This window comes from Sylvia atricapilla, chromosome 5 (assembly GCF_009819655.1).
Source record: "Sylvia atricapilla isolate bSylAtr1 chromosome 5, bSylAtr1.pri, whole genome shotgun sequence".
Classification (NCBI taxonomy): domain Eukaryota; kingdom Metazoa; phylum Chordata; class Aves; order Passeriformes; family Sylviidae; genus Sylvia; species Sylvia atricapilla.
Window position 1 is genome coordinate 19,950,559 of NC_089144.1, and position 11,120 is coordinate 19,961,678.

The 11,120-nt window shown below is 45.1% G+C and overlaps 1 protein-coding gene across 1 annotated transcript in view; it reads left to right on the forward strand.

Moving 5' to 3' along the window:
• SFMBT2 (Scm like with four mbt domains 2) overlaps positions 1-10,605 on the forward strand; it is a 101,472-nt gene extending 90,867 nt beyond the window's left edge. Inside the window, 8 exon segments of the mRNA XM_066318853.1 lie at positions 2,672-2,847; positions 4,325-4,497; positions 7,041-7,292; positions 7,735-7,831; positions 7,834-7,862; positions 9,856-9,877; positions 9,880-9,966; positions 9,969-10,605. Of these exon segments, the coding sequence (XP_066174950.1) occupies positions 2,672-2,847; positions 4,325-4,497; positions 7,041-7,292; positions 7,735-7,831; positions 7,834-7,862; positions 9,856-9,877; positions 9,880-9,966; positions 9,969-9,994 (862 nt within the window). The 3' untranslated portion in view covers positions 9,995-10,605.
• The last annotated feature ends 515 nt before the right edge of the window (positions 10,606-11,120 follow it).

Consider the following 11,120-nt stretch of genomic DNA (forward strand, 5'->3'; position numbering starts at 1 on the left):
CAAGTGATTGAGAGCCCTAGTATAAAAACATAAATAGGAGCATCAGTAGTTGGTAACTTTTTGAGAGATGTTAATGGAAAAGATTTTCTAACAAAGGAGCTCCTTCCACATGGCTGTCCTTGAAGCAGCTGAGATTACATTTGGTGGTGCCTGTGTTAAAAATCTTTAGTGTGTGAGGAATATGGAAAATATTAGTAGAACCTGGTTTATAGTTGAAAGCGGTGCTGCCAAGACCAAAATGGTTTAAAAAATATTGCTGTGGCTAGTACCAACACCTTGGGTTTATTGAGACTGATTGCTGCAGTCATGGAGATCTCCATTTTGCCATCCTCTCTGTTAATTAAAATGTGTGTTGCATTCAAAGCAGACTATGAAATCAGTCAGTTGTTCATTTTCCTAGTTTCATCTTTTTCTTTCAGCAGGCACTGTAGTACAATGGGTCCTTCCTGGGCAGCCAAACACAATAGGAAGCACACAGTTAGAAAAAGTCAGCCATCCTTGAATAATACCCATCAGGCAGCTTTCTTAGCTTATAAGAAAGAAGATCAAGAGGCAATTTGATTAGAGTGCTTTTGCAGGGAAACAAAACCAGATGCAGTCATTTCATCCTAGTGGTGAAAGTCAGAACAAGGACAAATAAATGTGAGTTAAATTCAGATGCATCCAGACATAAAATGAGGCATAGGCACATGAGGTGTAGCTACAGGTGCTCCCTGTGGCGTTTATTTCCAGTGTAGGGACCCTCGAGGCTGGTACTTGTCTGGAAGTGCTGATTTAGTCTAAGCAGAGTTTTTTGGGTCCAGGTGAAAGCAGCACAGCCTGACACAGACTCACTGACCAAACGATCCAGCCTGTCATTAAACTTTAATGGCTCCTGGAGCAGTAATAAGTGCAGGAGCCTTTTCAAACACATTGAAAATAAATATGAAACTTTCATAAGTAGATGCATTTAAGTGCCTGTGGTGGTTGGTGGTTTTGGTATTAGGTATTGCCAAGCCCTCCTCAGCCAGCCTGCCCCTGCAGCTGTTTCATAAGGAAACTGGGATCATAACAGTGCTCCGTACCTGAAAGGAGCACTTTTTTTCCCTTTTACATCATCGATCCAGATCTTTCAGGGTGTGTGAAAAGTTGGGTCATTGAGTCACTCATGCATTCAGGTGAATGAATCCAGGATTGTCTTGGCACCAAATGGGATATCAGAGCCTGGCACCTTGCGGGAATGCTCGTTTAGGTTTTATGCTGAGATGATAATTTGAATTGCGATCTGAGGATGGTTGAACTGGGCTGTTCTCAGACCCAAGTTTCATTTGGGTTTCCCCATCATAACACTTCATGTGCCACATTTCAAATCCTTTTCCCTCACCCCTTTGTTTCAGAAAGAGCAGTCTGAATGTTTTAACTCTCTGGTCACATCTTTATTTCACCACCTCCTTCTCTTCCTCTCCCATATCTATCAGCAGCTGCTAGGAAACTGCGGATCTTAATACACTGACAAATGCTTTGTTTCATTTTTCCTGGTGACTGTATCTTTGTCTTTCCTTACCTCCCATCCAGTAATCTTTCTTCCACTGTTGTTCCCTCTTTTTCTTTTGTTGTGTGTTACTTTTCCCTCCTCTGAGCATGTTTGTATTGCCAGCACGGGCTCTGGCGTGGTTGTCTCTCATGTTGCATTCCTCAGGATGCGTAAGAGATGTTTTAAAAACCTTATCTCACTGTTTACAACATCTTGCTGCTGCTGTTTAATAAATTAAGGGGATAATTGGTTTTCCAGGGTTCACATCTACAAATGTAGTACAGCAGGGATGTAACTGTATCTTTTTCAGCCATTTATCACTCAGAAACAGTCCATATGAAACACTGAAATAAATGTTTTAGTGGCGTAGCAAATTTAAGACAAACCTTTCATTGCAGGTTTCTGCTCCAGGCATTCCCTGTAGGAATCAGTTTTTAAGGCCTGTTGCTGCAGCCCTGTTAAATAATTCCAGAGACTCCTGATGAGTTCCTCAGGTTTTGTAGTGAGTGCCCAAATCTCCAGGTGGTGAAGTCATCTGGTCCTGGGGTAGCAGAGATATTCGTTTCACCCATATACTTCTTCACAACGAGTGTGTCCTGATAGCCACAGCTGGCACCATCGTGGGGATTGTTGGGAGCTGGAATGTGATATGGGTGCAGGAAAGATGGCAATTGAGATAACCAAAAGTGCACTGGGTTCTTAGAGAGTTCAGTCTAAACACAGGGTGGTGGCCAGAAAGCTCTGCAAGGTGTAGAAGCATCTGATCATGGGTCAATATATGAAGAGAGACTGCATCCCTCTTCCAAAAACTTTCCATCAGTTCACAATTAGGGGTTGCTATCCTGTGTAGTATCCTCACCAAGCCTACTGATATTTTTTTTTTCCTTCTCTTACCATATCTACAGATATATTCAGTGTGCCCATAGATTCCTTCCCAAGTTAGGTCCACACCTTCAATTTATTTCACCCTTTCCTTCCTTGAGTCCCTCTGAAATGGAGCCACTGAAAAAAGCAGGCCTGTTCCGCCTGCATTCTCAAGAGAGACACTCTAGCAAAAGTCCCTGGGGAGGATCTCTCCCTGGTAGAGGGGAGTCTGGTCTGCAGCACCACAGGAGATTTTGCTGGCTGGGTGACGTGGGGTCCTGTACTCCTGCCTAGGTACAGAGGGAAGACGTACAGGGCGACCGTGAAGATCGTGCGGACGTCGGACCAGGTGGCAGATTTCTGCAGGAGGGTCTGTGCCAAGCTCGAGTGCTGCCCCAACCTCTTCAGCCCTGTGCTTGTGGCTGAAGTCTGCCCTGAGAACTGCTCCATCCACACCAAAACCAAGTACAGTGAGTATTGGAAAAAAGCCTCTTGACGCTGGCTGGGAAGCAGAGAAGTGGGAGATGGTGTGTGGTGAAGAGCACGAGTTGTGTGATATGTTAATCCTGATGAGGATTCATCTCATCTAAGAGTAGTTACTTAATCCTGAGACCACACCACAGGTTTCCTTAGAATCCTGTACCAGGAAACTGTCCCTCTCACTCCATCCAAATACATCTGTTTGAACGTCATCCCTTTTTTGACACCTTGACTTTTTTTTGTATCTAAAGTTAACAAAAGGGGCACATAAAAGGAACCTGCAGTGGGAAGCTGAGATTTTAACTTGCTGCATCTGAGACAGCTTTGTTAGGTGAGATGAATCCTCTTGGTAAAGAGTTTCTGGCATACACACCAGCACAGGCCAGAACCACAGTGCTGAGCTGCTGGAAGGTTTGGGAGCTCTGAATCTCTGCTCAGAGGGTTTAATATTTAAACATGACCCTGCCTGTTCAGGAAGGCTGTTTTTAATGTTCAGTGCTTTTTGTTGTCAGTATTACTGGTATTACTGGCTCTTGAACAGGTCAGGAAAGTGGAAGTGAGTTGTCCTTCTTCCACGAAGGTTGCAAAAAGCAGTATAATTGTTCTAAAGCAATTGTCTGGAGTTTGGTGCCAGAGTAGAAGGAGGAGCATGCTCAGGGGGATATTGAGATCACTGGGGATAGGTTTCTGTCGTAGTCTACACCTGAGCTAGATTTCTGACTCCCACTGGTATCAAATGGACAGCTGGAGGAGGGCAGCTGGGGGAGCTCCAGCTGAGCTTGTCCTGTCTCGGATTTGATGGTTTATGTGACTGGATGAATTTCTCCCTCAAGACTCCATTGATTTGTTGAAAGGCTCAGTTCAGTTATGAACTTGGCGTGGGTGCCAAGTGGCATTTTAGTTGTCCTGGGATACCCTTGCTGGTCAAGGACAGAATGTCTTTCATCCCCAGAATATGTCAAAAGGCACTTAATACAAATATTTAATGTGAGGCCAGAGGGTTCTCACATCCTTAATTTCAACCTGGGCCACAAAATAGTTGAAAGTAATAAAAAACATTCCTCTGTACATGATGGAGGATAGCTGGCCCTTTCCCCTCTCTGCTGAAAACTTCAGCAAGTGGAAGGGTGTTGGAGACTGTTACCTCACACAGAACTGCATTGGATCAAATCTGGAACTTGTTTGCCTCTTTCCCTCCAAATTGCTGCTGAGCTCTGCCTAAACACATTGTAAAATTCTGAAGTCTTCATCAATAAATCTGGGTACATAAGAGCTGTAACACTCTGTGCTAGTCCAGCATGACCTATTCATGGTGTACGTTTTTGTTTTTTTTTTTTCCAAATCAATGTATTTTAAAGTTTAAATTGCACTTAGAATACAGCCCTGAACCTGTAGAAAGGAGCAAGCCAAGGTTCCCTTCTTTGGATGTTTAAAGTTTTTAATGGGCATTGTGCTTCATTTCTCCAGCTTATTATTACGGGAAGAGGAAAAAAATCATTAAGCCACCAATTGGGGAAAATAACAACATGAAAAGTGGCCATGTCAAGCCAGCCAGACGCAGGAAGAGGCGGAAATCCATCTTTGTGCAGAAGAAAAGGAGATCATCAGCTGTGGATTCCAATGCTGCAGGCTCTGCAGAGGTTTGTGTCACACTGGGATAAATCAGCAAAAACTTCTTGGTGCCTTCTTCTTGTCCCCCATTCTGCATTTTCCTTTTGGGGGCCTTCTCAGCACACCTGAACACTTCCAGTTTCTATTTTGGATGCTTCCATGCTGCTCTGTTCTTCTAAGGTCAGACTGGTTTCATTGGGGCACTTTGGGGATTTTTTTACCTTGTCCATTTCAAAGGTAGCAAGCAGATTTTTTGCTCCCACCTTCCCAATGCTCACTGGCGCTCATGCTACCTAATATCCCTTTGTTTTATTTCCTTGCTTAAGAGCAGGCAGACAAACCTGTTGGATACTTTGCACAGCATTTAGCAGAGTGGAGGAGCTCTGTGATCCACGTCTAAGATCTCCAAGTATTGTAATAAATAATAATAGGTCACAGCCATTGTGGTTTCAAGGAATTCTATTTTTTTCATTAACTATTCCTGATATTTTTGGCTCACAACATCAAGCCTTAGCACACAAGCAAATGGTTTGTGTCCCAAATGTATGGCATTTGAGGGCTCAGTATTTCCAGTCTGCTGTGTGATACAACAGGATCTGAGCCTCAGCAAAGATTCATGTCCAAATTAAACCTGGAATAGACTTAGTTCTGTGTGGGCTGTTTTCTGGGGGCTTTTCCCATGGTGGCAATAACAGAGCTCATGTGTGGTTTCACTTCCTTAGCTGAGTGCCAGTGATTGCTGCTTCGTGCAATGTGAAATGAAATTGGTTTACTTTAATTTCCTCTACTTCAGCTAGAGTAGGTTATTTTATTCAGCTTTCACTTGACTGCCTACATCTTCATGGCTTGGTCCTCATTTAGGTGTAGTTCTGCTTCATTTCCTTACATTATACCTGCTTCAAAGGAACTTAAACTTATGTTAAGCCTAAATCAACCATTAGCCAAGTTTTTCAACCTTTCAGCCAATGCATCTTTGTCTAAGTTGCTCTTTCACTCAAGACCTGAGCAGATGGCCTTGGGTGCCTGCTCACACTTGGATCAGAGATAAGCTGTCAAAGCCATTTGGGCAAGTTATGTGTATATAAAGTTCAAAATGCAGTTTCCATCCACTGGTGAGTGCTTGTTAGCCATGTGTGACAGAAATAACAGTGATCTGGTGTAATACTTCAAATGGAACTTTGGACTTCACCTCCAGCGGTTCAGTGTTGGGCTGAAAGCAGGGAAATTGACTGAAATCATCTGTCCTGAGTTCTGCAGAAATGTCACTAAAAGCATGCTATCTTGAATATCTAGACATTTTTGAAAGGCACCAAAATGTCCCTTTTTTCAGCCAAATAACATTCAACCAATAACAGCCAAAACAATTTGAAGCAATGTTTATTTAAAGCAATGAAAATTTAAAGTCAAGCCTGTTTCTGATTGTATTTCAACTCGGTCAACCTGAATTTCATTTTATCCTCTTAGTATTTTCCATTTCTCCTCCTACGAATCTGCAGCTCCACAAGTTTTGAGATACCAGCCCAAGAGAGGAATATTTCATGCCAGATGAGTTGGTCATTGCTGTTGACCTTTAATTGGGAGGAGAAAAAGAATTTCCTGCCACATAGTTATTTTTTTTTCTTCTGCATTTTGTAACAAACCTAAATTGAAGGCTAATTCACTTGGCTCTGTAAATGAAAACGAATTAATTCTGTCTTGGTTTGGAAAAGACAGGTGTCTGCCAGGGAAAAGCCAGAGCTTCTCTTGGAATGGAGAATGTAAACCCCCTCCCTCCAAATTATAATAATTTTGAAATTAAGGGGATTTCAGGCAAAGATACAGGAACAGGAATCACAGTTCTTTACTAGGAATATTAAAATAAAAATGTAGTAGTACAAAAAATAAAAAAAAACAGGAGAGGGAAATGGGAAAAAAAAAAAAAAAAAGAAAAGAAAAAACCCCATACTGACAGAGTCAGAATACAACCTCAGCCTGACACCCTGTTGGTCACAGTGTTGGTAGCAGTCCAGTTAAGTCCTCCGGGAGTGACAGATGTGGTTCTGTTGGAGCAATGATCCTGTAGGAGAGTGAAGTTTTCCTCTGAAGGTCCAGTGGTGCTGAGCTGGGTCTGGTTTTCCTCTGGGAATCCAGTGCAAACAGACAGTTCTGATACTCCAAATCTCAGATTTTATCCAAGTGGGAATGCTGGGCTCCTCCCCCTGGGTGGAGCCTCTCCCAGTGGGATGCTGGAATTGTATCAGCCATGCAGTGAGCCTGGATGGCCCATGAACAGCAGATTCCCCTGGAGGGTGGATGGGTCATGGAAGGGATAAAGAAACACTGCCCTGCATGGTTTTAACAGCTGGGCCATTAAAAGAAGGCACCCTCTCCCCTCCAGAGTAACAAGGAATGAAGAGAAAAACTGTTTTTGGTTTATGAATACATATTTCTGGTTACATCTTGCATTGCAACCCAAGATACTCCATTAAAATAAATGTTACCCCAGACTAGCACGGCCATGGGAATGCTGCTTGACCCCGTGCCTTTGGCTTTGCTGCTGTATCCACCTCCTGGGTGCTGTTTGTGCGTGCAGGAGAGCGAGGACGAGGAGCCGGACGCGGCAGAGGACGAGACGGGCAGCGAGGAGACGAGCTCGGAGCTGCGCGACGACCAGACGGACACGTCGTCGGCCGAGGTGCCGTCGGCCCGGCCGCGGCGGGCGGTCACCCTGCGCAGCAGCGCCGAGCTGGACAGGCCCCCTCCTGCCACGGAGAGAGCCCGGCGGAGCCGCAGGCCCCAGCCCCACTCCTGCAGCGAGGCAGAGAAGGGCACGCCAGCCAAGGAGGTGAGTGTGTGCCCGAGTTAACCCTCAGTGCCAAACCCGGCTGGTCTGAGGAGGGCATCCCTGCCCTGCTTCTCCACAGGAGGCAGTTTGCTTTATGAAGGCCTGTAGCCATGGTTCCATGCCTGAGATGTTTTGGTTTTCTGATTTTTTTTTTCCCCCAGGGAATTTTCTGTAAGCAGGAGAAATGTTTTTGTAACTGTAACTTTGTTATTCATTCCTTTTCCTAGGAGGGACTTCTTTTGATGTCCCTCTGGTCTGACCAGTGTGATGGAAGAGGTTTGCCTTTGTTTCACCAATCAAATTGGTCTGTGTAAAATAGTATAAAAGGGAGACGCATCCCAAAAATAAAGGAGTCATTTTCAGCCTTCTGAAGTTTGGAGTGTGTGTTGTTGTGGTGTAAACAGCATCAAAGGCCTTCTTTGTTACTTTTTTTTCCTCGCAGGAAGTTAAGCAAGAGGAGGAAGAGAAGCTCGTCCTGGACAGTAACCCACTGGAGTGGACTGTGACTGATGTCGTGAGGTTTATTAAACTCACCGACTGTGCCCCCTTGCCAAAATATTTCAGGAGCAGGTAGAAGTCCTTTTTGTCACTTGTGCCTTTGTGTCTGTGGTGCCTGTTCGTGTTACAGCACATCACAGCTTGCTGGCTGGGCCTGGGGATTTGGTAAAGAGATCATGACCAGACTTCAGATCCGTCAGGACAAGTTATAACACCAATTTTGGCAAGGCATAAAAACCCTTAGAAATTGAGTCAGAGCCTTGCCAGATCCTCAGAGAGCCTGAAACTCAAAACTCCTGTGGAGGGCAGGAAGTTTAGTCCTTTCATGCCAAGGTCCATGGTGCCACCATGGTGCCATACTGATGTCCCATAGGTAGGAACCTCAGTGTGAAAAGAGGTAGCAGTACATACCAGGCTTTCTCCTGGCCACATGAGTTCCATCCTGTTCTAAATTACTGCCCTGGGAAGCAGAAAAGAGCTGCTTGAAGCTGAAAACTGGCTGTCTGAATTTTGCCATTAACACCTTGATGTTCCAAGTGTGTAGACACCTAATTCCTAACTACGTTCCTCTGAAGATCTGCCAGTCAGGCCTTGAGGTGACCTAAATTTAGGAGATGCCAGTCTTCTCCCATTAGCAGATAGGTTTGCAGGAGCAGAAACCATGTGTTCTTCATCTCAAGCCAGTGTAAGTGTGTAAAATTTATGTGGAAAGAGCCATTCCCTGACTAATGAGTAGCAGCCACTGCTGAGGGTAAAGGGCAGCACTAACGAGCTTTAGTTAGGAAGAAGCAGATGTGGTTTAATTGGTCAGTGGTGTGGCCAGCGCTCACTGAGCTGTCTGATTCTTCCCCATGGATGACTCCAGCTGCTGAGGCTGGGAGAAGGTGGAGGGTGAGTCTGGAGTGAGTGAAATTCTCCAGAGTAGGGTGCTGCAGTCGCTGTGTCGCAGTGAGTTCCAGCCATTTGTTAACCAGCCTGGAACAACACTAGGGCTTGGAAGCCAACCCTGTCTCTCCTTTGCCAGAGAGTTTTTATAGGGGCTTGAGTCATACACAGATGACTGGAGCTTTTCCTGTGAAGCCCTGGTGCAGTGGTCCATGCCATCAACCTTCAGTGGAGGATGGACCTGAAGTGTGGACAGTCCTGATTAAAGCAGCACTTCAGGTGTCTAAATCCTCCTTGTGTTCAATGCTGCCTAATCAGGGCTGTCCTGGGGAGTAATGTTGGCTGTGAGTTGCTGTGCATAGACTTTGATCCTCCCTGAAGGGTAAAAAGCAGTTTTGTGGCCTGATCCTCTCAGTCATTTAAAGAGTAAAGAGAACTTGGGCTCTTCATTAAGAAGAGGATCAAAAAGCCAACAGACCTTCCCTGTGAAATTTCTCATCTGGGCTAACGGGTTCATGGAGTTTGGTGCATAGTTACGCTTGAGGGAAAGACACGACCTGCAGAGGTCCTTTCCAGCCTGCACCATTCTGGGACTGTGGGATATTACAGATTGCAAAGGCTTTGAGTGGTCCAGGCCCCTCTCCTGATCACTCAGCAGTGGAGCAAGGCAGGTCCTGAGTGGACCTGGGTACAGGGCATGGAGCAAGGCAGACAAAAAACTTGTGCTAAGCAAATTGTGGCCCATAGGGGGTGGGGAAAAGGGTCTTACTTGGCAGTGGGACCAGCATCAGTTTCTTAGTTCAGCTCCCTCCTGTGTCTTCTGGTGTGTGTCTGCAGCCTGCCCTTGTTTCAGTTTCCTTAGGCATGAAACGGGACTGATCAGATCTCTGTGGACTCTGCAGAGGTTCTTTTAGGTGATCCTTCATTTCAGCAGCTGGGAGGCTTTTCCCAAGCTGAGGGTTAAGGTGAGACCCTATGAAGAAATACTAGACAACTCCTGAAAAGCCATGTTGTATCTCAGGGAAAGGAGAGGGGCATGTCAAAGGGGGAGAAAAAAGCAGAGGATAAAAGAACTTAATTTTTAGGGCAAACTGCCCTTCTTACTTCTCCAAACTTGCTTATGCATTCTGCCTTCCAGAATCCACAAACAAAATCGTTTTCCCTGTGTTTCTTTCCCCAGGACATCGATGGGCAGGCCCTCCTGTGCTGACGCTGCCCACAGTGCAGGAGTGCATGGAGCTGAAGCTGGGTCCTGCCATCAAACTGTGCCACCAGATCGAGCGAGTAAAAGTTGCTTCTATGCACAATATGCCAACTGACTGCACTTCTGCATTCCTGCCTCTCCCCTTCCTTGTTCCCTCTCTTTTTTTTACCATTTCAGCTTGTTCAGGGGTTTTCTTCCCCCATATCATTTTCTTTTCTGAGAACAAGTGGAATTGGAAGCACTGGGAATTAATCCATAGGGGGAAGAAAAACAAACACAGAAAGAAACGAGCTACAAATGGAACTAACTTTTCTGTACTTGTAAAGCACATGGAAAGACTGCTGGCATCCCTCCTCGTGAGCCTCTCCAACCCATTGCCCAGTGGTGCAAGGCCAACATGGATCAGGTGGTTTGTCACCAACCAAACCCACCAGTGGCAAATACATTCCCAAGGAGAATGGTCAGACGTTTCCAGGTGGTCGTGGTTTGTCTAGGACAATTTCTGGACATGAACATTTCTTTTAGACAACTCTGACACTCTTCTTCATATTGAAATGCAAGTCATCATTTGTAGCATTACCTGGGGTTTAACTGCGAGTTTGATCTTGGTGATCAATGGGCATTTCTTTTTTTTTTTCTCCCACCTCTGGTTTTACAAAAGGAAAAAGTGATACACCAGGCATATAATAGTTATTCCTTACTGAATTTTGGAAGAGGACTCAACCCGTGATCAGACAAAGTTGCAGTGGACTGACAGGGGTGACACAAGACCTGTTGGGGCAGCAGCACAACCTGAGCCATGCTGGCTCTGCACAATCAGCTGAATGTCTCTGTGATGGGATCTGTACAATGCTCCGTTCTTGTACAGGAACATGAAGGCTTTCATAATCAAAACCTTAACTCTTAAATCCAAGTCAATTTAAAGACCTGTCTTGAGCCATATGATGACAGCAGACTGGGATCGGGGATCCTGCTTATCCCTGTGCTCAGAAGAACCTACTGACCAACAACAGGCTGGCAGCTGCTGCATTCTCCTTCGTTGGTTTTCTTCTTAAATTCTTTGGAGAAGAAGGGGGACTTTCAGATATAAATACTGTGGAATACATCCAGATCTTGCCAGAGAATGTTTCAGGCAAGTAGCGCTGAATCTGCCATGCATCACTTGGAATTCCTAGCTTGTTTTTCAGCAAGTTTCCTGATTTGTTGCTGAGGAATGAGATGGAGGCAACTGCTGCAGGCTG